The 27176-nt window shown below is 51.8% G+C and overlaps 2 protein-coding genes across 3 annotated transcripts in view; one reads left to right on the top strand and one right to left on the bottom strand.

The window, feature by feature from the left end:
- LOC102463376 (uncharacterized) overlaps positions 1–13240 on the top strand; it is a 48613-nt gene extending 35373 nt beyond the window's left edge. Inside the window, exons 12-14 of the mRNA XM_075913383.1 lie at positions 1121–1254; positions 2948–3074; positions 6429–13240. Coding sequence (XP_075769498.1) covers positions 1121–1254; positions 2948–3074; positions 6429–7714 — 1547 coding nt within the window. The 3' untranslated portion in view covers positions 7715–13240. The remainder of the gene's footprint in view (positions 1–1120; positions 1255–2947; positions 3075–6428) is intronic.
- Positions 13241–19370: 6130 nt separating this feature from the next.
- LOC142823248 (uncharacterized) lies at positions 19371–27045 on the bottom strand. Of its 2 annotated transcripts, none has more exons than XM_075914069.1 (3): positions 26706–27045; positions 21192–22329; positions 19371–19974 (listed from the first exon to the last, which is right to left on the bottom strand). In XM_075914069.1, the coding sequence occupies exons 1-2, from the start codon at positions 26944–26946 to the stop codon at positions 21215–21217; spliced, it is 1356 nt and encodes a 451-aa protein (XP_075770184.1). In that variant the 5' UTR covers positions 26947–27045; the 3' UTR covers positions 19371–19974; positions 21192–21214. The 2 variants fall into 2 exon arrangements, with proteins under 2 accessions (XP_075770184.1, XP_075770185.1); XM_075914070.1 differs by adding an exon at positions 25511–25637 and having other exon boundaries at positions 19371–22329; positions 26706–26840.
- Positions 27046–27176: the final 131 nt, after the last annotated feature.

Here is a 27176-nt window from a genome sequence, read left to right as displayed (position 1 = left end):
GCTGATTTTCCGGAAAAACTGGCCAGTCTAGACACAGCCCCTGTGTTTCTACTGGTGGTGCACATCCACACAGGCCTTGGTGCACAGAACAAAATTTATTTGGCACATGAGCAGCAAAAAAATTAGAGGGACCATTGCTAGCAATTATTAAGACTTTCCAGGGGTAGTGGCTATTACAAATATCACTGAAGAAGCACAGGGACATCTATCTGCACAGCCTTAAGGAAAGTGAAGGATGAGGGGGTTAAGCGGAAGGTAACATTTTCAAGAGGGGGGAGGGATAGCTCAGTGGTTTGATTAAGAGGGAGGAGGGATAGCTCAGTGGTTTGAGCATTGGCCTGTTAAACCCAAGGTTGTGAGTTCAATTCCTTGCAGAGGTCATTTAGGGATTTGGGGCAAAAATTCATCGGAGATGGTACTTGGTCCTGCTGTGAAGGCAGGAGACTGGACTCAATGACCTTCCAGTTCTAGGAGATAGGCAATCTCCATTTATTATTAAAGAGTAAATAATGCAAAGGAGCGAAGCCACCGTGCGTTACAGGACAAACCTCGCCACTCCAGGGAATGGGAGCAGCCGCTAAGAGAAATTTGGGAACGGGGAGGAAGTTGGAAGCAGAGCTAGACAAAGGCGAAGGGATTATTTTCTCTTACATTGTGCCGTGGAATGGTCATTTTTGGGAGGGGGTGACTACAACATTTCACTCCCTCCAGACGCTCAATACATCCCCTGGACCAGGCGATGGGATGCCCCGGGGCCTCGCCCCACGCAGCCCTGGGACGCGGGTGGGGGAGATGCCCCTTCCGCAAGGAGGTGGGGGAAGCCCCATCTGGCTCCCCAGCATCCTCTGTGCAACCCCAGCTGGCTCGCCCTCTCTGGGGTGACTTTCTTCCCTCCTGCCCCTGCCCATCTGGGGGTCCCCTCGCCCCGGTTCCTCACCTGGCTCCTCCTCCCGCCTCCATCCGGCTCCTCCCCAGCCCTTTGGCCCTCCCGTGCCTTGAGCCTCCCCTGCGATGCTCCCCCCACCCCCCACACCCACTAGCCCTGGGGGCGGCGGGAGGCTGGGGCCGGGCGGAGCCACGGAGCAGCCTCCGCCCGGCCGCTGTTTGGTTCCTGGGTCAGCTCCTCCCTTGCGCGCCGGGAGCCCGGGCGGAGCCGCTGCTGCCCAGCGGGGTCGGGGGGCCGGGCCCGGCCCGCGGGCCAGTTCTACGGCCGCTGGAGCGCGCCCCTGGGCAGCCCCGGGCAGGAGCCTGCAGGTGCCGGGGAACCCCGGGGAGGGACGCGGCTCCCCGGCTGGGCAGGTGCCGGGCGGGGGGAAGCGGAACTGCGGGGAGGACTAGAGAAACTCAGGGGGTGGAGAGTTGTAGGTCCCTGGTGTGTTTCTGGGGCTGGGTTGGCGGGGGGAGGAGAAATCAGCCTTAGCTGGAGGGGAAGAAATTGCGTGGGGGGGGGTCATCTGAAACTGTGACCCCAGCCCCCACCCCGCCCTGAGCCGGGCCAGTCCCTCCCCCCCATCCCCAGAGGTCCACTGATCGGGGGCTGCTCCAGGTTAACCTGTGCCCTGTGAGCATCACCTGTTAAGGGTGCTGCTTACCTGGTCACAGGTATCCCTAGTCCGAATGATGACATCTGCACTGAGTGAGAGACAATGAGACTGCCAGCAGCCACCTGGCAGGGCGCCCAGCTGGGTTTTAGAGGATCCAGATTTCAGGCCTGCTCCTCCAATGACTGTTTAGGCTTTCTGTTTGGGCCCAGCCCTCGGCACCTTGTCCTCACGGCATTTGTTGTGATTGGTGGTTGTAACTTTGTGTGTACGTACATAAGAACGGGGAGACTGAGTCAGCCCAAAGGTCCATCTAGCCCAGTGTCCTGTCTGCCGACAGTGCCAAGTGCCCCAGAGGGAGCGAAAAGAACAGAGAATCATCAAATCATCTCTCCCCTGTTGCCCATTCCCAGCGTCTGAAAAACAGAGGTTGCCCAACCTGGCTCATAGCCGTTCATGGACCTCTTCTCCGTGAATTTATCTAGTTCTTTTTTGAACCCTGTGAAAGTCTTGGTCTTCACAACATCCTCTGGCGAGGAGTTCCGCAGGTTGACTGTGCGCTTTCACTCACTCTCTCTTTAAAAGTTGAGCCCTCAGCTGGGGTAGCACTTCCAGAACCCCGTACCCACAATATGCTCTGCTAGGGGATGGAAAACCTGTTCAAAGGTTTGATCTGTTCAAAGGTTTCCACTACAGGCAGTCCCCGGGTTACGTACAAGATAGGGACTGTAGGTTTGTTCTTAAGTTGAATCTGTATGTAAGTCGGAACTGGTACATATTGTAGGGGAAACTCTAGCCAAACATTTCTCCAGAGCTCAGTTTTATTCTCCCACACCTCACTTCCCTCAGTCCTTTATTCTCAAGCTGAGGTGTCTGCTGAGAAAAGCCGCTCCGCATCTCCCTGGTCTGCTGGGGGGGGGGGGGGGCGCTAGCTTCGCGTCTCCCTGGTCTGCTGGGGGGGCGCTAGCTCCGCGTCTCCCTGGTCTGCTGGGGGGGGGGGGCGCTAGCTTCGTGTCTCCCTGGTCTGCTGGGGGGGCGCTAGCTTCGCGTCTCCCTGGTCTGCTGGGGGGGGCGCTAGCTTCGCGTCTCCCTGGTCTGCTGGGGGGGCGCTAGCTCCGCGTCTCCCTGGTCTGCTGGGAGGAAGCAGCTAGTGCGGGGTTGCCTCACCCCGTTTGTAAGTAGGGATCCGATGCAAGTCAGATCCATGTAACCCGGGGACTGCCTGTATTTGATCTGAGGAAGTGGGTCTGGCCCACGAAAGCTCATCATCTAATCAACCATCTTGTTAGTCTTTAAAGTGCCACATAGTCCTGTCTTTTGCTTCAGCTACCCCAGACTAACACGGCTACATTTCTATCACTGTTCAAAGAGGGGAGTTTCAGTTTTTTCTCTCTGTCTTGTTGCAGATGCGGGTGACCTTCGAGGAGGTGGCTGTGTATTTCACCCCGGGGCGGGGGGCGCTGCTGGGCCCCGCTCAGAGAGCCCTCTACAGGGACGTCATGCAGGAGAACTACGAGGCGGTGACCTCGCTGGGTAAGGGCGTCCTGGTCCCTTGGTTATTGTACACGTGTGTGCGCGTGCGTGTCCACACAGCATCTGGGAGGTGGGATTCTCAGTTCAGGTAGATGTACATGCCCTAGTTCCGCTAAAGCTCGTGTAACCCACACACCTGGGCTAGGTCTACACTCGCGGCTTCTTGCGCGAGTAATATGCAAATGAGGCTAAGCGTGGAATATCGCCGAGCCTCATTTGCATACCCAATGAGCCACCATTTTTTTCGGAAGAGGCTCTTGCGCAAGAAGGAGTGTCTACACTGCCCCTTCTTGCGCCAGAAAAACCCTCTTGCGCAATGCCGTTCTTCCTGAAAAGTAATAGGTGTAACGGCATTGCGCAAGAGGGTTTTTCTGGCGCAAGAAGGGGCAGTGTAGACGCTCTTTCTTGCGCAAGAGCCTCTTCCGAAAAAAATGGTGGCTCATTCGGTATGCAAATGAGGCTCGGCGATATTCCACGCTTAGCCTCATTTGCATATTACTCGCGCAAGAAGCTGTGAGTGTAGCCATAGCCCTAGTGTGCTTCGCTGTACCATGCAGTGGTACCTAGACCACAGCAACAGATAAGACCAAGAGACCTCTATAGCATGAGCTGAGAGCCAGCTGACTTTAAGCTCAACGGGTGGAGGCTCCTATATGAAGCTTCAGAGGACCCAGATGCAAACCCACTTGGTGGTGGTTACACTAGCCGCGAACATTTTCAAGTACCTGAAAGGGTGTTACAAGAAGGAGGGGGGAAATTGTTCTCCTTGGCCTCTGAGGACAGGACAAGAAGCAATGGGCTTGAACTGCAGCAAGGGAGGTTTAGGTGGGACATGAGGAAAAACTTCCTAACAGTCAGGGTAGTGAAACACTGGAATAAATTGCCTAAGGAGGTTGTGGAGTTTCCATCTCTGGAGATATGGAAGAGCAGCTAAGACAGACACCTGTCAGAGATGATCTAGATCAGTGGTTCCCAAGCTTTTCAGCATCACGCCCCCTTTTTGATTTTTGAGAAACCCTCATGTCCCACCCCCAAAAAAAATGTTGCAAAAAAACTGGTTGAGCAAAAAAAAAGTTGCCCCTTTTAAGAGCAGAGCAGACATTGCCCTTTGAACCAGGATGCTCCAACTCCCCCCCACCCGAGCAAGTCTTGGGGAGGGATTGGGGGAGGCGGGGTTGCCTTGCCCCCCCTGGAATTTCTTCCCCCAGGGTCGCGCCCCGCAGTTTGGGAACCTATGATCTAGATCAGGGGTCTCCAAACTACGGCCCGGGGGCCGGATGCGGCCCGCGAGGCCCTCTCATCCGGCCCGTGGAGACCTTTTTGGATTCAAAGGCAGAAGAAGTGAGATTGTTTCAAAACCCATTTGAAGCAGATGTGGCCAGTTGCCCAGATGAACTGCAGCTGGAAGTCATTGAGTTGCAAGCAAATGACCTCCTTAGGGACAAGTTCAAAATAGGACTGGTGGGTTTTTACCAGTTTTTGCCCAAGGAAGACTTTCCTAATGTCAAAACTTTTGCATCAAGGTACCTTTCAATCTTTGGAACAACATACCTGTGTGAACAAACATTTTCAAGAATGAAATACGTGAAGAACAATTTGAGAACAAACTTGTCCGATGATAATCTCAGGTCACTGTTGATGTTAGGGACAACAAATCTAAAGCCAGAAATGTCTGCTATTTTGGCATCCAGGAAACAATTTCACCATTCACACTAATACAGGTGTTCATGTGTAGTGTATGAATGTGTTATTAAATAATAACTGAATAAAATAATATTAAATACATAATTAAAAACAACATCCATGTTTTGATTGTTTTTTATTTGGACCTCAAGTGTGTAGTCGGCCCCCGAACTGCTGTTTGATAGTTAATGCGGCCCTCGGGCTGAAAAGTTTGGAGACCCCTGATCTAGATGGTGCATGGCCCTGCTGTGGGGGGAGAGGACTGGACTCAGTGACTTCTCAAGGTCCCTTTCCGTTCTAGTGTTCTATGATCCAATGATGCTCACTCTTAACAGCACAAGGGCATGGCTAGGGCTAGCCGCCGGGTACGTACTCAGGGATAGGGCAGGAATGTACACAGGTGGCTCATGTGAGCCACAGTTCTTGCTGCCATAGCCACACTGCGCTTGTTAGATACTAGTTCATTCATCTACCACCAGTTCTTCCATCAAGCTCCTGTATCACTGCTCAGGAACTGCACCTCCCAACTCCTGTTCCCAGTGCTTTTTTTGTAAAAAAAAAAAAAAAAAAGGGTGCCGGTACTCCAAGGGAAAAGTTGTTGAGCTCTGACTGGAGGCGCCGGTATTGCATCTGGAGGTGCCGGTACTGTGTATGGGCAGTACCATCACAAAAAAAGCACTGACTATGCCGACCGACCCATGGATTTCACCCCCGCAGCCCATTTAAGACAGACTTTGACCTCCACTCTCCCAGCCAAAGGAGATGCTAATTCAGCTCCATCCCTGCACCCTTTGAGGGGGCAGAAGCATTGCATGATCTTGTCTGTATTCGTTAATGGCTCTTCCCCTCCCTTCTGGGGACTGGCTCCATTCATGGGGCAGATGTCACCCAGTGATGTTGACTGGGATCTGGCAGGAGTTGCTCTCCCTGGTTTTACTTCCCCCTGCATTTTTGGAAGGGGGGGTGGTGTTAGATTCCACTTTCTCCTTTGTGGGTCCCTCAATCTTGACATTGTCTGTTACACCCGGGTTATTTCTTCCAAGCATGGAGGTTCCATTATATTTTCATATATATTTTTAACTCCTCTGTTCTGAGCTTCACCCTGTAGTGTTATGATGGTATCTGGTGCAGTATACGGTGAAGCTACAGCCCGAGAGAGGGTTTAAAAGAATGAGGGGAGTGCATGTTGGGAAGATCATAGAATCATAGAACATTAGAACTGGAAGGGACCTCGAGAGGTCATCGAGTCCAGTCCCCTGCCCTCATGGCAGGACCAAGCACCATCTAGACCATTCCTGGTAGACGTCTGTCTAACCTGCTCTTACATGTCTCCAGAGATGGAGATTCCACAACCTCTCTAGGCAACTTATTCCACTGTTTAACCACCTGGACAGTTAGGAAGTTTTTCCTAATGTCCAACCTAAACCTTCCCTGCTGCAGTTTAAGCCCATTGCTTCTTGTCCTATGAGGGGGAAGATCTAGGTGTAATGGAACCTAGTGTATGAGGAACCCACTTCAGAGAAGGGAAAATCACAGAAGGGTTAGCAAATGTTCTCTTTCCCATTCTCCCTAGCTGCTGTGTTGTATATCCCCTCTTAACCAGTCCCCTTTTGTTCCTTTCTCCCCGGCATGGGGCACAAATCCTGCCTGGATTCTCTGTCTGTATTCCAGAGGGTGCTGGGATGGTGAATGAGGATGAGGATGAGGAAGAGACTCCCCATCTGGAAAGTTGTGAGGACTTCCAAGGAACGGTCCTGGGAAGATCTGATGGGAATTTTGATGAGAATCATAAACCAGGAAAAACCTGCGGAAATCAACCCAGCTTAGAGAGGCCGCTGGGTTATAACCTAGGGAAGAAAACATGTGAACCCATAAATGCTGGTGGAGAGTGTGAGGACTTCAAGGAAATCACAGATCAGCAGAGAATCGCCTCAGAAGAGAGAAAAAACACATGCACTGAGTGTGGGAAAACCTTCATTCGGAGATCACACCTGATTTCCCATCAGAGGATCCACACAGGAGAGAAACCTTATAAGTGTCTTGTCTGTGGGAAAGGTTTCAATCAGACTGCAAACCTTATTTCCCATCAGAGGATCCACACGGGGGAGAAACCCTATAAATGCCTGGACTGTGGCAAAGGTTTTAATCAGGGCTCCCACCTTGTTAGGCACGAGAGAACCCACACGGGCGAGCAACCCTATAAATGCATGAACTGTGGGAAAGGTTTCATTCAGAGCTCACATCTTATCAGGCACGAGAGAACCCACACAGGTGAAAAACCCTATAAATGCCTGGACTGTGGGAAAAGCTTTGTTCTGAGCTCAGATCTTATTTCCCATCAGAGTAGCCACATGGGGGAAAAACCCTATAAATGCCTGCTCTGTGGGGAAGGTTTTGATTGGAACATGCAGCTTGTCAGACATCAGATGGAGCACACGGGAGAGAAACCCTACAAATGCTTGGATTGTGGGAAAGGGTTTAGTGACAGTTCAGCCCTTATTTCACATCAGAGACTCCACACGGGGGAGAAACCTTATAAATGCCTCGACTGCGGAAGACGATTCAATCGGAGCGCACATCTAACGAGGCACAAGAAAACCCACATGGGAGATAAACCCTATAAGTGCCTGGACTGTGGGAAAAGCTTCAACCAAAGCTCCTACCTTATTTCCCATCAGAGAACGCACACAGGAGAGAAACCCTATACATGCCTGGAGTGTGGGAAAAGATTCAGCTGGAGCTCCAATCTGATTTCACATCAAAGAACTCACACAGGAGAGAGACCGTACAAGTGTCTGGACTGTGGGAAAAGGTTTGTTGACAACTCCGCCCGTATTAAACATCACAAGATCCATACAGGAGAGAAACCTTATAAATGTCTCCACTGTGGGAAAAGTTTCAGCCGGAGATCAACCCATGTTCGACATCAGAGAATGCACACAGGAGAGAAACCTTGAATGTCGGGAGTTGCTTCTGTTTGTATCAGGCATCAGCACGTCCATACAGGGAATAGACCTCTTAAATATGTTTAACATGGAAAATGTTTCAAGTGGAATTGTCATTCGAGACTCCACACAAGAGAAGTTCTGTCAATTCCATCACTAGGACTGGACGTAATTTCTTTAAAAAATGAATCCATTCCCCCTGTACCTATCTTTGATTTCATTCATGCTAAGCCAGACTCATCAAGGCTGTAGATTTAAATGTCCCAGGCCTGGAGGAGGAATTCAAACCTATTCCCAATATTGTGTGATCGTTCTGAGCTTAAATCTCAATGGACAAGTATTGGTGAAGTAGGTTCTGGCCTCTTTCCTGCCAATTTGCAGACGGCAATTTGGCTTTTCACCTTTCATGCAGGTGACGTTAAACCTTTTGTAATGGATGTGACTGTGTCAGAGGGCTCTGAACAGGGCAGGTGTAGAGAGATCAGTAGAGAGCCTGGGTAAATCTGTTCTCCTGAGATGGAATCATCTTGACCAAGCTATAGATTGTCACTTTATATGGTCCTGAAAGCCTCTAATAAATCACCATTTATTAGGGGTTGTTCTCTATTTGCTGAAGGCCATTTGGTCACTTAATAGTGTATTAGTTTTGTTTTTCAGGACATAGTGCCCAATGTATTGGCAGAGCCCTGCACGGATACCAAATTGGTATCTGCATCTGCAAAAATGAGCCGCGGTTAAAATGTGAATATCCTCACATTTGCAGGGTTCTAGATACAAAATTGGTATCCACAAAAATGAGCCATGGTTACAAAGTGGATATCCTCAGGTTTGCAGGGTTCTAGATACAAAATTGGTATCAGCAAAAATGAGCCGTGGATATTCTCACATTTGCAGGGTTCTAGATACAAAATTGATATCCACAAAAATGAGCCGCGGCTATAAAGTGGATATCCTCACATTTGCAGGGTTCTAGATACAACATTTGTATCCACAAAAATGAGCCGTGGTTACAAAGTGGATATCCTCATGGTTTGCAGGGTTCTAGATACAAAATTTGTATCAGCAAAAATGAGCCGTGGATATCCTCACATTTGCAGGGTTCTAGATACAAAATTGGTATCCACAAAAATGAGCCATGGTTACAAAGTGGATATCCTCAGATTTGCAGGGTTCTAGATACAAAATTGGTATCAGCAAAAATGACCCGTGGATATCCTCACATGTGCAGGGTTCTAGATACAAAATTGTATCCACAAAAATGAGCCATGGTTACAAAGTGGATATCCTCAGATTTGCAGGGTTCTAGATAGAAAATTTGTATCCACAAAAATGAGCCGTGGATATCCTCACATTTGCAGGGTTCTAGATACAAACTTGGTATCAGCAAAAACGAGCCGTGGATATCCTCACGTTTGCAGGGTTCTAGATACAAAATTGGTATCAGCAAAAACGAGCCGTGGATATCCTCACATTTGCAGGGTTCTAGAAACAAATTTGGTATCCACAAAAATGAGCCGCGGCTATAAAGTGGATATCCTCACATTTGCAGGGTTCTAGATACAAAATTGTATCCACAAAAATGAGCCATGGTTACAAAGTGGATATCCTCAGATTTGCAGGGTTCTAGATAGAAAATTTGTATCCACAAAAATGAGCCGTGGATATCCTCACATTTGCAGGGTTCTAGATACAAACTTGGTATCAGCAAAAACGAGCCGTGGATATCCTCACATTTGCAGGGTTCTAGATACAAAATTGGTATCCACAAAAATGAGCCGCGGCTATAAAGTGGATATCCTCACATTTGCAGGGTTCTAGATACAAAATTGGTATCCACAAAAATGAGTCATGGTTACAAAGTGGATATCCTCAGATTTGCAGGGTTCTAGATACAAAATTGGTATCAGCAAAAATGACCCGTGGATATCCTCGCATGTGCAGGGTTCTAGATACAAAATTGTATCCACAAAAATAAGCCATGGTTACAAAGTGGATATCCTCAGATTTGCAGGGTTCTAGATACAAACTTGGTATCAGCAAAAACGAGCCGTGGATATCCTCACGTTTGCAGGGTTCTAGATACAAACTTGGTATCAGCAAAAATGAGCCGTGGATATTCTCACATTTGCAGAGTTCTAGATACAAAATTGGTATCTACAAAAATGAGCCGCGGCTATAACGTGGATAGCCTCACATTTGCAGGGTTCTAGATACAAACTTGGTATCTGCAAAAACGAGCCACGGATATCCGGATTCACATCTCTGGGGGTGGATACAAAGTGGATACCCGTGGATTTGCAGGGCTGTCCTAATAGGGTACTTCACAAGACGACTGGCCGCTGGCTAGCATGCTCTCCTGTGTTATGGGGACCATGGTCTGACACGTTTCCATGATATTTTAGAATTCTTTCCTGATTATTATACAACAGCAGCAGAACAAATACCGACGGGGCCCGTGTGAGATAGGGATGTAAAAGGCTAACTGGTACCTTACCCTTAATGGGTGAGGCGTACCTGTTCTGGTTAGCTGGTAGAGGCTGGAGCGGTTTCCCACCTAAGGCGGGCCCAGCCCAGCCCCCCTGTCGCATGTTACATGCTGTTGCTCCCAGTGGGGCTGGCAGGGGCTGGTGGCCCACAGTGAAGCCTCCACCCTGGGAGTGGGCCCAGCGGCAGCAACGCCTCTTTCCTGGGAGCAGGGCTGTCAGGGGCTGGTGGCCTTGCTCCATGGAGGCTTCGTGGCAGGCTCTGCACCTTGTACCCTGAGCAGACCCTCAGGTCTGCAGCATTTTGTACTACAGAGCCCGCAGCGCGTGGAACCACCAACTTCTTTAGCGGTTACACCGTTCCCTTTTTTAAACACCTTTTTACACCCCCAGCGTGGGCATCGCAGGCCAAGAGGCAGACATCGCAACGGGGACAGAAGGTCCTGCCTGGTCCCTGCAGTGATGTGAGATACAGGAGTCGGGAGAAGGAGAGCGCGGGAGATAAACGGCTGGGTCGTCTCTGCCGAGCCAGGCCACTGAGGCTGAGAACTGTACACTTGCTACCCTGGAGCTACCCTGTGATCACTGGGGGAAGCCGTCCCTGGAGCTTTGGCTACAAATGACACTGCTTAGAGTCCCAGGGCTGGAAGAGACCCCAGGAGTCATCAAGTCCAGCCCCCTGCCCAAAGCAGGATCAACCCCAACTCAATCATCCCAGCCAGGGCTTGGTCAAGCCGGGATGTAAAAACTTCTAGGGATGGAGATTCCACCTCCTCCCTAGGGAACCCATCCCAGCGCTTCCCCACTTTCCTAGGATAATAGTTTTTCCTAATGTCCAACCTAGACCTCCTCCACTGTAACTTGAGACCATTGCTCCTCTGTTCTGCCCTCTGCCACCACTGAGAACAGCCTCTCTCCATCCTCTTTGGAAGTTGCAGGCTGCTGTCAAATCCCCCCTCACTCTTCTCTTCTGTAGGCTCGCAGGCACACCCGTGATTCCCAGATGAATGAGGCGCCGCAAAGCCAAGAAGGAAACTAAGGAACTCAACAGACCCCGGCCATGAAGCTGGCAGAAGTCCATTTCCGGCACAGGTGGGCAATAAAAAGTATGTGAACCAAGGTGGTCACGTCTCCATAGTGTCCTTTGTTGGGGTGACAGAGAATTTCTCTGCCACCCTCCCCCCATGCTTGTCAAGGGCACCCCCAGGGGATAAAACCTTCAGCCAGGAGCAGAGATGTTCCCTGGCTCCTGTGAACCCGAGCTCCCTGGCATTCCGGCTCTCAGTGTTCGCTTCTCTGTGGCTAAATCCCAGCATCTCCAATGGATCCCCTGCATTTTTTGGCACACGGCTGTACTGCTGACGCCTGTGGGAGCCGTAGCACCGGGGTAGCCTGGGGCTGAAATTCTCTGGGTGGAGCTGGGCTCGGTACAAAGTGGGGAGATTTCTGCTTTTAATTCTTGCTTTGAAAGAATAAAGTAGAATTTAGTTTCTCAGACTCCCAGAGTCCTTTGTCTTGAATCACAGATAAAAATACCCTTTCACGGAATCATCTGTGAGGCATTATTTTCCCAACCCCAGGCCTTACAGATGGTACAACCCAGAGCTACTACAGGGAAGTGATGGGCACCTCCTCCAAGAACGGCTGGGTGAATCCAGCCCCCCTCTCTCCCAGCCTGCTCCTAGGGCAGAGGAGGCGGGTGCCCTTAGCCGGGCCAGGCGGCAGGAGGCTGCACCGCTGTTTGGTTCCTGGGTCAGCTCCTCCCTTGCGCGCCAGGAGCCCGGGCGGAGCCGCTGCTGCCCAGCGGGGCCGGGGGGCCGGGGGCCAGTTCTGCGGCGGCTGGAGTGCGCCCCTAGGCAGCCCCGGGCTCTGCCCGCCCAAGCTGGAGCCTGCAGGTGCCAGGGAGCCCCGAGGCCAAAGGCCGGGGAGGGATGTGGCCCCGGGCAGCGGCTCCCTGGCTGGGCAGGCGCCGGGCGGGAGGGAGCAGAGCTGCGGGCGGGCCAGGGGGCGGTCGCTGGTGTGTCTCTGTGGCTGGGTTGGCAGGGGAAATGATCCTGAGATGCAGGAAAGGAGGCTTGGGGGAGGAGGGTTGTTCATCCGAAACTGTGACCCCGACACCGATCCCTGAGCCAGGCCAATCCCCCCTTCCCCCGAGCTGCTGCTGAGCCCTGTTTGCTCCCCCCCGAGACAGGCTGTTCTGAGCCGGGCCAGGAGCCTGGTCTAACGAGCAGCCAGTGTGGGACCCTCCCAGCTCCGGGTCCTGGTGCCCTGGGCCTGGCAGGCTGAAGACCAGACTTTGGGTGTCTCAGGCTGAGCCCCATCTGCTGAATTTTCCTTTCTCTTCTGTATCACTAGACTGGTCCGGATGAGACTTTTAATCCCTTAATGTGGGGTAAAAGTCATTTCTACCGCACCGAGACAAAGGGGACACATACTTATTTCCATTGAAAATAATCCAATTGAGGCCGAGTAGGGAACTCGGGCTTGAGAAAGTCCCAGCGTGTGATGTGAGGATTCTTACTCGGTATATTGTGGCATGTGGGGACCGTGCGTAACGTTTAGAAAGCTTTGACCTTTTTGAATCTCAATGTCTGTGGTCATTGACTAATTATTGGCTGACCCGCCCCACGGTGTCCCACAACCGGGAACATTTAAACCAAAACAAATTGAAACTAAATTCTTAAAAAATGAACATTGAGCTCATCACTGACGCGATTTAAAAAAAAATCAAATCTGGCCCAGCTGGCGTATAAATGTAACAATACCATCTCCACTACAGGTTGAACCTCTCTCGTCCCTCACCTTTGGGACTTGACCGCAGCCGAAGCACAGAATTTACCAGATTTTGGGAGGACAGTATTGTCTAACAGCATCACCAACACTGCTGCTGTTTATTGGCCTCTTAGAAGACATTTAGGGTTATGTTAGAGCTAGATCACACTCAAAAACCAGGACTGAGGGCTGTAAACAAACTTTATGGCTGCGTCTAGACTGGCAAGTTTTTCCACAAAAGCAGCTGCTTTTGCGGAAAAACTGGCCAGCTGTCTACACTGGCCGCTTGAATTTCCACAAGAACACTGACGATCTCATGTAAGATTGTCAGTGTTCCTGCAGAAATACTATGCTGCTCCCGTTCAGGCAAAAGCCCTCTTGCGCAAATGCTTTTGCGCAAGAGGGCCAGTGTAGACAATGAGGTATTGTTTTGTGCAAAAAAGCCCCGATTGTGAAAATGGCGATCGGGGCTTTCTTGCGCAAAACCGTGTCTAGATTGGCAAAAAGTGCTTTTGTGGAAAAGTGTCCGTGTCAATGTAGACGCTCTTTTCTGCAAATGCTTTTAACGGAAAAACTTTTCCATTAAAAGCATTTGCGGAAAATCATGCCAGTCTAGACATAGCCTATGTGACCGCGGGAAATGTGGCCACACCGATCGTAAGTGGACACCGGGCTCACTAAAATCATGCTGGACCACAGATGTTGCCAGACCAGAGAGTGCTGGACTAGAGAGGTTCAGCCTGTAGTATACCCTTTTTTCTCTTTATTACTAAGATATTGCTCTATAACTCCTCAGATGTAGTTTTTTTCTGATTTGCCAGATTTCGATGTAAAATCACTTCAACATTTGTTCTGTTTTTCTCTTTACAGATTAGTATATTATATGTTGCTTACTTGTTTCTTTAAATACCTACTATTAAAGGAAAAAATATTTTGTCATCACCCTTTCTAATCAGCTGAAACAAAAAAATCCTCGTCTACTTTCATAATTTGTTCTCTCCATTGTCAGATAATATCAAGTCCCCCCAAAAGTCACCAATAGCTGCAGTCTTAAGTTTTGATTTAGACTGGATTGCCTTAGTTTTGGAGGAGAAATTGTGCCTGGAGTCATTGATTGACTTACAAAGGCAAAATGGCGGCTTCCCAAATCTAGCAGAGAAAGGCATAAGAACGAATGGCTATAAGATAATGGTTGGTAATTCCCAGCTCGGAACCCTCTCCTGGTTTTTGAGGCTATGGGGTTTTCCAGCGTATGTCTCCTCAGTTTCTCCTGTTGAAACTGTTGCACCATGTATAAATAATTACAACTGCACTGAGTGAGAGAAAATGAGATTGCCTGCAGCTCCCACGCAGGGTGCTCTGCTAGGTTTTAGGAGATCAATATTTGAGCCCTGTTCCTCCAATGACTGTTGAGCTCTTTTTGTTTGGGCCAACCAAATCTGTCCCCCCTGGGTACCTTTTCCTACGGATATTTGGTGTTATCAGTGATTGTAACTTCGCATGAACGTTTACTGTCTTTTGAAAATTGGGCCCCTAGCTGGGATAGCACTGCCAGAGATCAGGATAGGTCTACCCAGCAGCTCAGCTGAAGGTATGCCGCTAGCTGAAGTCGAAGTACCTTAAGCCAAGTTTGGTGGCATCCCCACAACAGGAGGCCGATGGGAGCAAACATTCCCATGGGCTTCCCTTACTCCTTGCAGGAGCAGGAGTATTGGATGCCCGTGGGGGAGCCCTCTGAGTTTGATTGAGTGAGTCTTAGCTAGACTCGCTCAATCAAACTCCGGAAGATCAATCACTGACCCTCCCACCCCCATGACTAGCAGGATTGTGGCTGGGGCCGTAAGCACTGGGTGAGGGACTCTTGTTGTTGCAGATGCGGGTGACCTTCGAGGAGGTGGCTGTGTATTTCACCCAGGGGCAGGGGGCGCTGCTGGGCCCCGCTCAGAGAGCCCTCTACAGGGACGTCATGCAGGAGAACTACCAGAGGGTAACCTCGTTGGGTAAAGGAGTCCTGGCCCCTTAGTTATTGGAAGGTGAGGGGGAGAGGTCTGTATTGTGGTCGGTTGGCCCCTACTCAGGTTCTTCCCAGGTCACTTGGGCTATGTCCAGGGGCGGCGGGTATAAGAGGCAGGGGAAGGCATTGCCTTCCCGAACCCCTAGCCTAGCTCCGCCCAGACTCCGCCCCCTAGAATGCCTGCTGTAGGCTGAACGGGAGCAGAGTGTTGCTGCCCCCAGCACCCCCGTCTTCCCCGTGTTCTGGGGTCAGGGAGAACCGTGCTACACACAGCCCCACCTCTCTGTGGTGGTGGGGGGCTGGGCCTGGGCAGAAGGTGTGGGGCTGGGAGCTTGCCTCCTCCAGCCCTACCTTCACCCACCACTCCATGGCTATGTCCACACAGCAGCTGAGAGGTGGGATGCCCAGCTCAGTAGATGTACATGGCCTAGAGCAGTGTTTCTCAACCTTATTTTTTTTTAATAAAGTCCCCCTTTAAAAAAAATGTACCCCCAGTACCTACAGTTTTCAGACACACAGGCTGGCTACGTCTTACACTGGCACCCTTTTCCGGAAATGCTTAAAACGGAACAGTTTTTCCGTTATAAGAATTTTCGGAAAAGAGCGTCTACATTGGCAGGATGCTTTTCCGGAAAAGCACTTTTTCTGGAAAAGCGTCCGTGGCCAATGTAGACGCGCTTTTCCGCAAAAAAGCCCCGATCGTCATTTTCGCGATCGGGGCTTTTTTGCGGAAAAGACTACTGTGCTGTCTACACTGGCCCTTTTCCGGAACAGTTTTTCCGGAAAAGGACTTTTGCCCGAACGGGAGCAGCATAGTTTTTCCGGAAAAACAATGATGATTTTACATTAGATCGTCATTGCTTTTCCGGAAAAAGAAGCGGCCAGTGTAGACAGCTGGCAAGTTATTCCAGAAAAGCGACTGCTTTTCCAGAATAAGTGGCCAGTGTAGACACAGTGGCAGTGTCTATACTGGGCCACTTATTCCGGAAAAGCAGCCGCTTTTCCGGAAAAAGTGGCCAGCTGTCTACACTGGCCGCTTCTTTTTCCGGAAAAGCAATGACGATCTAATGTAAAATCGTCATTGTTTTTCCGGAAAAACTATGCTGCTCCCGTTCGGGCAAAAGTCCTTTTCCAGAAAAACTGTTCCGGAAAAGGGCCAGTGTAGACAGCCCAGTAGTCTTTTCCGCAAAAAAGCCCTGATTGCAAAAATGACGATCGGGGCTTTTTTGTGGAAAAGCGCATCTACATTGGCCACGGACGCTTTTCCGGAAAAAGTGCTTTTCTGGAAAAGAATCCTGCCAATCTAGACGTGCTTTTCCGAAAATGCTTTTAATGGAAAAGTTTTCCGTTAAAAGCATTTTCGGAAAATCATGCCAGTGCAGATGTAGCCTAACAGATTTATTGGCGCATAAGCTTTCATGGGCAAAGTCCCATTTCGACAGATGCAAGTCGGAGGCAAATGGGTCTTTGCCCATGAAAGCTTATGCTCCAATAAATCTGTTAGTTTATAAGGTTCCACAGGACTTCTTGGGCTGTGGCTACACTGGCATCCTACTTTAAGTAGGAATAAAAGATCCTCTGGAAAAGGGTTTAATTTTCGGAGAATCACGTCTAGACTGGCGCTTTTCTCCGGCTTATCCCCAAGCCGGAAAAAAGTGGCAGCCATGTTAATGCAAATGCCGTGGGGGATATTTAAATCAACCCGCGGATTTGCCTATTCCAACGTGCTACATTAGCATCCCTTTTCCAGAAGGGATGCCAGTGTAGACACAGCCTTGATGTTTATGCAGATTCAGACTAACATGGCTACCCCACTGATACTAGGTACCAACAAGTTACACATCACTCCTGACGTTGTCAGGTGACCATCCTCTGACTAGAGATTCATTTAGATGAATTAACTAATTGAATAGTTGATGGAATATCCATCGACTATTCGATTAGTCTATAAAGGCACCTCTGCCTTTGAAGTGGGATCTTGCCCTGCGCTTGGTGCCAGGTGCTTTCAAGTTATGCCCAGTACCAATGACCCTTTTGCAGTCGGTACCTAGGACCAATGACTGTGCAACACCTGGGCCTATCACTAATTAGTGTTTCGCACGCTCAGCCCTGTTCGTGCCAAGTTCGGTGAGCAGGGGCCTGCCTCTTGCTCGCAGCTTAGCTTTGCTTTATATTAGCCGTGCTTTGTCCATTGTTGTTAGCCAGGCCTAAGGCCAGGCCTGTGCTACATGGGCTTAGGTTTTAGGCTCTCATCTTACTACAGGGGGACCACAGAACAGCTAGGGCTAGCCACCTGAGTACAGAGGCGGCTAAGGCGAGCCACACTAAGAAGGAAGTGAGGGAACTAAGCCTCAACCCGGTCAGCCCTCAGGCTCATAGACACCGATACTGTGGGTGTCCCGGGGCTGGGGCACCCACGGGAAGAAATTAGTGGGTGCTCAACAGCCACTAGCAAACAGCTCCCGCCTGTCCCTCTGCCCCCTGCCCCTCTTTCCCAGCGGTGGCCCCACCCATCGACTTCTTTCCTCCCTCCCCCTGCCTTCTGCACACTGTGAACAGCTGTTTGGCTGCATTCCGGATGCTCCGGGAGGGTGGGGGCAAGGGTGGGAGCAGAGCAGGGGCAGGAAGAGGCAGGGTGGGAGCTTGGGGGGAAGGAGTAGATTGGGGGGAGGGCCTGGGCTGAGGTTGAGCACCTCCCCCTACTCCCCCTACCCCCCATTGAACTAGAGGGGAAGTTGGTGCCCCTGCTAAAGCCAACCACACAGGGGGGTGTTCTATTTACCACTGTCAGGTGGTGGGGTGGGCCTGGCCTTGGGAAAACTGAAAGATACAAAGGTCCAGAGCTCTTCTAGTCAACGGGTGCTCCACCCCCACCCCATGCTTTGCCCCCATCCCCTCTCCAAAGTTCCCACTCTGCCTTTTCCAGCTATTGCTCCGCCCTCCAGCCAGACTCCACCCCTTGCCCCAAGCCCAGCCTCTTCCTGTCCTTGCTCCGCCCTCAGCCCTACCCCTTCCCCTAAGCCCAGCCTCTTCCTGTCCTTGCTCCGCCCCAACCACACCCTTTCATCCAAGCCCAGCCTCTTCCTGTCCTTGCTCCGTCCCAACCCCACCCTTTCATCGAAGCCCAGCCTCTTCCGGTCCTTTCTCCGCCCCAGCCCCACCCCTTCCCCCAAGCCCAGCCTCTTCCTGTCCTTGCCCCACCTCCACCCCACCCCTTGTCTCAAGGCTCCATCCCACCTCTTCCTGCCCTTGCTCCGCCCTCAGCCCCTCTCCCTCTTGTCTCCAAGTCCCCAAATCTGCCTCTTTCTGCCCTGGCTCTTCCCCTAGCCCCAACCCCACACCTCTTTCCTCCCCTGTGCTGGTCCTATCCCTGCTTTCTTTCCCTCCACTTCCCCCACGCCACGGACCAGCCCACTCACAGCGGGCGGGACGTGCTGGGGGAAGGGAGCTTGACTGCCAGTTGGGTGCTAAGCACCCCCTTATTTTTTGCTGGGTGTGCTCCACTCCGGACCACCTACAAAGCTTGGCACCTATTTGTACCAATGACAGGCTGGGGGACTTGCATCGGTTCAACGACATGGCTCGGGGCATGCGTGTGCAGCAGCTGCACCTTTGAAATGCCACTTTGAAGTGTCCCTTCCGCCCCCCTTTTGCTGCCTCTATCTCAGTGTTTTCCAACTCTTTTTGGCCAAGGAACCCCTTTAGAATTTCAAGGAACCCCAGCCAAGCAAAAAAAAAAAAAACTGTCTCTTTAACAGGGGGAGTTCCGAGTTCTCGCTGGGGTTCCACGCAGCACTATTTGGGAAACACTGCTCTCTCTCATAGAGGCAGCAAAGGGGGGGTAGGGGACGGATATCGACTAGTCGACTAGTCAAAAGACTATTCAATAAGCAAATGCTTATCAGACAGTTGATTAGACTTTTCCATCCCTAGCCTACACTACACATTTGCAGCGGCACCAATGCAGATCCCTGCTGTTGTGCTCGAAGCCAGGGCATGGGGAACCACAAGAGAGAAGCGGGTGAGACAAGGAAGACACTCACCTCACTCTTACAACTTGGGGCACATGTACCAAGGCTCCGGGCTTCCCCCCCCGGGCGTATGTCGTGTTCAGGGTTGGGGAAAGAACACCTGGAAGAGGATTCCCAGGCAGGGGAGCTGACAGCTAGGCCGGGCCCCGGGACAAGGTGGGTGTGGGAGGAGGATGGTGCCTTAGTGCCGCCCGGAATGTGCCACGCCAGGTCGCCCAAGCACTCAGCAGGCTAGTGGCAATTTAAAGGGCCCAGCAGCATCGGCCGGGAGCTCTGGGCCCCGGAGCAGTTTCCCTCCCTCCTGCCCCCATTGGTGGGCCTGTTCCCAGATGGATTTGGAGTCCGTGAAAGGCCGTTTTTAGTCTGACAAGGGAATCGAAGAGTTTGAGAAACAAAGTTCAACTTTATTCTTTTTGAGCCAAAACCAGAAGCTAACCAGAGCCCAGCTCATCACGGTGTGTGTCAGCCCCAGGCCCGAATGGCGCTGTTCCGGCAGGCGCCGGCAACAGAGCAGTGTGGTGCAGTCAAATGCAGAGGATCCATCGGAGAGGCCGGGAATCAGTCACAGAGAAGCACATGCTCTGAGAGCTGGAACGCCTGGGGCCAAGGGGAGCTGGAGAACAGCACAGCATCTCCACTCCTGGGTTGAGAATTTGATCCCCCTCCCCCAGGGATATCCTTGGCGAACATGGGGTGAACGTGGCAGAGAGTCTCTGTCGTCCCGGTAACGGAGGCTGTGGAGGCAGGTGTCGGGGTGACCATTTTGGTTGACAGATTCCTCATTGCCCACCTGTTCCAGTGATGGACGTCCGCCGGCTTCACCGTCAGCTGTGCTGTTGACTTCCCTAAGTTTCCTTCTTGGCTTTGCAGAGTCTCGTGCACCCAGGAATCACTGATTCGTCCAGTCTCTCCACAAGCAGCATCATTTGTAGCCTAGGATTCAGGGATGGCTTCACCGAGGCCGGGTCCACTCTAGGGAGGAAGGTCGGTTTAAATTACGCAATTCCAGCTACGTAAAAAACATAGCTGATATCGACATGCCTTAAGTTGAGCTTTGGCACGGTCCTCACAGTGAGAGGTTGATGGGAGAAACGCTTCCATCAACTTCCCTTACGCCTCACGAGGAGTAGGCATTTTGGTGCTGTCAGGAATGCTGTCAGCATTTGATTTAGCGGGTCTTTACTAGACCCACTCAATCAAACTCTGGAAGCATCGATCATCCTGCAAGTGGAGACATGGTCCCAATGCTCACAGCCTGTTTCCTGGGTCGCTTTGGCTCCAGGGCAGCAAGTTAACAATTCTCAGCCTCAGCGGTCTGGCTCTCCAGAGAAAACCCTGCACTTTCTCAGCCCTTTATCTCTCTCTTTCTCCCGACTCCTGTATCTCACGTCGCTGCAGGGATCAGGCAGGAACTTCCTTCCCCGTTCTAATGTCTGCCTCTTGGCCTGTGACTCTCACACTGGCTTTGTGCTGATGGGGATGTATAATAATCATTGCTCAAACAACATTAATATTTCATGGTAAAGGGTTGGAATATAGGACAAATAAAATAACAGAGCCTTCTGGCAAATGGTCATTTGTCTTTTGGAGTCCCCACTAAATCTGGATCCGGTGTAGAACAAAACGAATATCCTGCTAAGTGACCAAACGGCCTTCGTTAAATGGAGAACAACCCACAATACAGGGCAGACTGTCAGACACTTTCAGATCCATATAAAGTGACATCCTGGAGTAAGTTCTAGATGATTCAAAATCAGGAGAACAGATTTTGTTACTCGTGTTTTTCTATACACCTGCCTTATTCGGGGACTTAATTGTCATGTTAGTTATAAAAGTTTTAACGCCATCCTCACAAACGGAGAAAAACTCAAATTCTAATCGGATGGAAACTGGGATTTCAACTCGGAACGATCACACAGAGTTTGGGATCCATGTGAATTCCCCTCTGGGTCTGTGACATCTCCAGCCCCCACGAGAGCCTGACTTGGCATGAAAGAAATCAAAGATAGGGGCAGAGGAATTGGATTAATTTTTAAAAGAAACTATGTCCAGGCCTAAGAGTGGAATTGACAGAACTTCTCTCCCGTGGGGAGTTACGAATGTCAAGTCCACTCAAAGTGATTTCCATGTTCAAGATATTTAAGAGTTCTATTCCTGTCTGGGTTTGCTGATGCCTGATACAAGCTCACCCCAAATGAAGTTTCTCCCACATTCAAGGTTTTTTTTTCCTGTGAATTCTCTGATGTCCAATATGGGTTGATTTCCGACTGAAACTTTTCCCACAGTCCAGGCATTTATAAGGTCTCTCTCCTGTGTGCATTCGCTGATGTTTAATAAGGGCGGTGTTGTCAAGAAATCGTTTCCCACAGTCCGGACACTTGTACGGTCTCTCTCCTGTGTGAGTCCTTTGATGTGAAATCAGATTTGAGTTCCAGCTGAATGTTTTCCCACACTCCAGGCATTTATAGGGTTTCTCACCCGTGTGCGTTCTCTGATGGGAAATAAGGTAGGAGCTTTGATTGAAACTTTTCCCACAGTCCAGGCACTTGTAGGGTTTCTCTCCTGTGTGGCTGCTCTGATGGGAAATAAGATCCGAGCTCAAAACAAAGCTTTTCCCACAGTCCAGGCATTTATAGGGTTTATCTCCGGTGTGGGTCCTCTCGTGCCTAATAAGATCCGAGCTCTGAATGAAGCTTTTCCCACATTCCAGGCACTTATAGGGTTGTTCACCGGTGTGGGTTCTCTGATGCCTGATAAGGTTTGAACCCTGGTTGAAGCCTTTCCCGCAGTCGAGGCATTTATAAGGTTTCTCTCCCGTGTGGATCCGCTGGTGGGAAATGAGGTTGGCGGTGTGACTGAAACCTTTCCCACAGACAAGGCACTTGTAGGGTTTCTCTCCCGTGTGGATCCTCTGATGGGAAATCAGGTTGGAGCTCTGACTGAAAACTTTCCCACAGACAAGGCATTTATAAGGTTTCTCCCCCGTGTGGACCTTCTGATGGGACACCAGGTGTGACCGCCGAATGAAGCTCTTCCCACACTCGGCGCAGGTGTTTTTTTTCTCTTCTTGGGGAATTCTTGGCCGGGCTGTGGCTTCCTTGAGGTCCTTGCAGCCTCTACCATCTTTTATGGGCTCACACGTTTTCTTGCCTGGGGCGCATGCCAGCAGCCTCTCTGAGCGGCGCTGCTTTTCACCGGCTGTTCCTCGTTTACGATTCTGTGAAAGGCTCCCCTTGGATCTGCACAAGACGGTTCCCTGCAGACCCGCCTCCTCACTACTTTCCCGCGGTGGCTTCTCCTCATTTTCAGTCCCCATCCCGGCACTTTCTGGAATACAGACAGAGAATCCAGACATGAGCCATCCCTGCCTTGTGCAGGGGGAGAAAAGGACCAAAAAGCAACGGCAAAGAAGAGACACACCCCAGCTGCTGGGAAGACTACGAAAGGGACCATTTATTAACCCTGCTGTAAATTTTTCCTTCTCTGAAATGGGTCTTTGCTGCTCCAAGATCCATTACACTCTTCATCTTCCGAGCATAAAGGAGCCTTTTTTTTTTAAACCCTCTCTCTCCTGTTAGCCAGGGGATAGAATTAGTGTCCCTGGCCTCTGTTTTGTCAGAGGCTGGAGAGGGATGGCAGGAGACAAATCGCTTGATCATTGTCTTCAGTCCACCCTCTCTGGAGCACCTGGTGCGGGCCACTGTGGGCAGACAGGATACTGGGCTAGATGGACCTTTGGTCTGACCCAGTACGGCCGTTCTTATGTTCCTTATAGCTTCACAATTTATTGCACAGGGTCAAACAACAGTACCACGGGGTGAAGCCGGGAACAGAGGTTTTAAAAATAAACTAGGGGGCTGTGTCCCCTGCTCACTGTGATCGCCAACCCCACCAACCCCCGTCCCAGAAGAAGGGGCAGATTGGGAACACTGGCTCTTCCCCCCAGCCACCAGGAAGGGCTGGGATGTGGCCACACCAACTAGGATCCCTTCTCCCTCCCTGCCCCTGCCATCCAGGTCCCCTTCTCCCTCTTCCAGCCTGGTACTTTCTCTCCCTCCCCTCCTGCCACCGATGCACTGGAACAGCTGTTTTTAGAACACCCCAGTCACCCGCCACGTGGTGACTGCCGGAGCGTCAGTCAGTCGCAGCGGCTCAGAGGCGGGGCGTAACCCAGTCCCGCCCCCGCCCCACGGGCCTCACTGCCCCCCCCCCCCAAGCCCAGCAGCAGTTTACCTTCAAGTTGCAAGGAAGGTGAGTGCTGCTGTTGAGGAGTCAAAGAGACATACTCAATCTCATGAGCCTTAGGTGGCTGCCCTCGTGATGGGGTTAGCAGCAGCGGGGAGAGAGGGAGGAGGCCGGGTGGCTGAGGGGGGAGGGGCTGCGGGACGCAGGGTGACGTGATGACATCACTCTGTGGTCCCGCAGGAAAAACCGTTTTTATAGGTAGAGTAAGATTTAAGGACTAACAGTGCCTCCCAGCTCGGAGGAAATCACGTAGTTGTCAGAAGCTTCCACAGGTAGCAGAGTTAGTCTGTACAGGCTCTGGGGAGGCCACATCTAGAATAGTGTGTCCAGTTCTGGGGCCCCCCACTATAGAAAGGATGTGGACGCATTGGAGAGGGTCCACCGGAGGACCACCAGAATGATGAGGGGGCTGGAGGAGAGGCTGAGGGATTTGGGTTTGTTTAGTCTGCAGAAGAGAACAGTGAGAGGGGATTTGAGAGCAGCCTTGAACTTCCTGAAGGGACGTTGCAAAGAGGATGGAGAGAGGCTGTTCTCAGTGGGGAGGGAGGGCAGAACAAGGAGCAATGGGCTCAAGTTGCCGTGGGAGAGGTCTAGGTTGGATATTAGGAAAATCTATTTCACTAGGAGGGTGGGGAAGCCCTGGGATGGGTTCCCTAGGGAGGTGATGGAATCTCCATCCCTAGAGGTTTTGAAGTCTCGGCTTGACAAAGCCCTGGCTGGGTTGATTGAGTTGGGATTGGTCCTGCCTTGGGCAGGGGGCTGGACTTGATGACCTCGTGAGGTCTCTTCCAGCTCTATGATTCTAGGATAAACTTAAAAAACAACCAATGGTCTGGTAGCAGAATCCAATTTCTCCTTCCTGGGTCCCCGGTGCTCGGGGATCTCTCTGGCAACTGAAAAACAACAAATAGTCTGGTAGCACTTTATAGACTAACCAAACATGGAGATGGGATCATGAGCTTTCATGGGCACAGCCCACTTTTTCAGATGACCGGAGTTTTCCGGTAAGAAGTGGGCCGTGCTCACGAAAGCTCACAATCCCATTTACAAGTTTGGTTAGTCTATAAAGTGATATCAGACTATTTGTTGTTTTTTAGTTGGCAGAGAGATCCCCGAGCACCGGGGACCCACGAAGGAGAAATTGGATTCTGCCTCCACATCTATTCCAAACACCCATGGGGCCACAAAGTCAAGGAGCATCAGATCTTGGTCTGCGTGGGTGGGTGACATCTGCCCCATGGACGGAGCTCATCCCAGGAAGGGAGGGGAACAGACATGAATAAATACAGACTAGGGATGTTCGATATCAGCTAATTGAATTGTTGATTAATCTCATGAATTCTTATTGGTTACTCGATTATTCTATAGATGGGGCCGGCAGCCAGTGGAATCCGGCCTCACTCCCGAAAAGCCCTCTGCCATTCCACACCGCTGCCTCTGTATCAGAGGCAGCAGCGTGGGGTGCCAGGCGGAAGATGGTCCACCTGGGGAGCTGGTTTAAAAACCAGCTCCCCTCATGGACTGGCTGCCTGTCACCCTATGCTACTGCCTCTGATTCAGAGGCAGCAGTGGAGGGTGGTAGCAACCCTTGTCGGGGCGGGGAAGACTGAGTTCCCAGACCCGACTGAACCGGGTTGCTGGCCAGCCTGCTAAATCATTTACTGGCAAGGTGGAGGGGAAATGTGTGTAGTCTATAGCATCAACCTATACACTTTTGCTTATCAGTTAATCGCCTCTATACTGTTCCATCCCTAATACAGACAGGACCATGCAATGCTTCTGCTACCTCAAAAGATGCAGGGATGCCGATGAATTAGGTTTCCCTTGTGTTTCTGACTCCCCTATCCCACGGTTGGGGGAGTCTCTTAAAGAACCGGTTTCCCCTGAAATCAGAGGGTTTGTCTGCACCGCAGATGGGAGATGAAGTTCCCGGCTCGACAGACAGATGAATGTTACTATTAGCATCCAACCGCAGCAGTGTGGCACGGCAGTCAAGGGATGTGGCTTGGATTAAGCACCTGCATACAGCCCCGCTGGGGTGTACTCAGGTGTCCAGCACAAGGTGTTACATGCACTGTTCTTTTCAGGCGCTAACTCCAGCAGATCTAGAGCATGTAAATTTACCTGAGCTGGGAATCCCACCTCCCAGCCACTGTGTAGACGGAATCTATGGGATCAGGGAAGAATCTGCACAGAAGCCAAATGGTCACATCCCAGACCTTCCACCCCAGCTTCCAATAATTAAAGGACTAGGATCCCTTACCTAGCGAGGTCACCGCCTCGTAGTTCTCCTGCATGACGTCCCTGTAGAGGGCTCTCTGAGCAGGGCCCAGCAGCGCCCCCTGCCCCTGGGTGAAATACACAGCCACCTCCTCGAAGGTCACCTGCATCTGCAACCACAAGAGTCCCTCACCCACTGCCTGCGGCCCCAGCCACAATCCCGCTGGTCACAGGATGGCAGAGTAGCAGAATCCCATTCCTACCCTGTTTAGAGCGGCCAGGGGGCATCAGAGTAGGGAGAAAGGAGAACTCCTTGTCCCCACAGCCGATGGAGAAGGGCAGGGGCCTTCATGTTTCTCTCTCACTTACCAGCAAGAGGCTGGTACAGGATGAAGTGTGTGAGGCTTTGACAAAGCAAGGGATTTCCTTAATGTTTTATATGAACAGTGTGTGCCTCAGTTTCCCCTACAAGTTGCACGCTTAACTAGCTAGCGGGACAAGGGAGTTTGATCTTGGTATCAGACTTTACGAGGCCGTCATCTGTCGGGCCGCTCTCAGAGGGGCCAAGCATTTTGTAAATTAGCAATAAATGGCTGGGGGGAGGGGAAGGGGGGAGAAGAGGAGTAGAAGGCTTCCCTGCAAGAAACCAGTCAACAAGGAAGATCTGGAGAACAGAGAGGCGGAGGTTGGCAATGTTCTAATGTCTTTCCCAGCAGGTGTGGAATACATTTTGCTACGTGCACCGAGGCCTGTGTGGACGTGCACCACCCACAAAAACACAAAACTTAGCTGTGGGCCTTTTGCCAAGCAGCTGGCCAGCACTGGACTCTCTCCGGGGGAGCCGTGGCTTACAGGGAACACTGGAGGACGGGGGCCAGTTTTGCCCCCGGGAGGGGGGGGGGATACACACCCATAAAGGAGGGCAACAGGGTCTGCCCCAGAAGGACTTGTCTGTAACTTCCTGGCCACGCTGAGAAGAAGCCAGACTCGGGGCGGGGGAGCAACTCAGCAAGGGGGGGGGGGAATTGGCCTGGCTCTGGGGTTGGTGCCGGGGTCACATTTCAGATGAACAACCCCCCAAAATCCCTCCCCTCCATCTCAGGCTGATTTCTCCCCCCGCCTCTCTCTGCCAACCCAGCCCCAGGGATTCCCCCCCAGCTCAGCTCCACCCGCCCGGCGCCTGCCCAGCCAGGGAGCCGCGTCCCTCCCCGGCCCTTAGCCCCGGGTTTCCCCGGCACCTGCAGGCTCCGGCTCCAGGCTGGGGCGAGCAGAGCCCGGAGCTGCCCAGGGGCGCGCTGCAGCCGCCGCAGAACTGGCCCGCGGGCCGGACCCGGCCCCCCGACCCCGCTGGGCAGCAGCGGCTCCACCCGGGCTCCCGGCGCGCAAGGGAGGAGCTGACCCAGGAACCACACAGCGGCGGGGCGGAGGCTGCTCGGTGGCTCCGCCCGGCCCCAGCCTCCCGCCGCCCCCACGGGCCATGCTGGGAGGGGGGAGCAGCCAGGAGCTGTCCGTGACGAGCTTCCCCCCCCCCCCCCGGCACGCCAACCCCCTGCATCCGAGCTCCCTCCCAGAGCCTGCACCCCCACCCCTGAGCCCCCTGACCTCCTCCAGAGACTGCACCCCCGCCCCACCCTGCTCCCCTGGCCTCCAGCCCAGGGCCGCCTCCTGCACCCCCCCATTGGAAGCTGCACCCCCACCCCTGAGCCCCC

This window comes from Pelodiscus sinensis, chromosome 32 (assembly GCF_049634645.1).
Source record: "Pelodiscus sinensis isolate JC-2024 chromosome 32, ASM4963464v1, whole genome shotgun sequence".
Taxonomy (NCBI): domain Eukaryota; kingdom Metazoa; phylum Chordata; order Testudines; family Trionychidae; genus Pelodiscus; species Pelodiscus sinensis.
The sequence above is the reverse complement of the archived record's forward strand: the minus strand, read 5'-3'. Positions and strand labels throughout refer to the sequence as shown.

Coding starts and splice junctions, on each gene's coding strand:
- LOC142823248 (XM_075914069.1), bottom strand. CDS start 26,946: ATGGCCCGTGGGGGCGGCGGGAGGCTGGGGCCGGGCGGAGCCACCGAG. Junction 22,330..26,705: donor CCTGGAGCCGGAGCCTGCAG/GTGCCGGGGAAA, acceptor TCTGTATTCCAG/AAAGTGCCGGGATGGGGACT.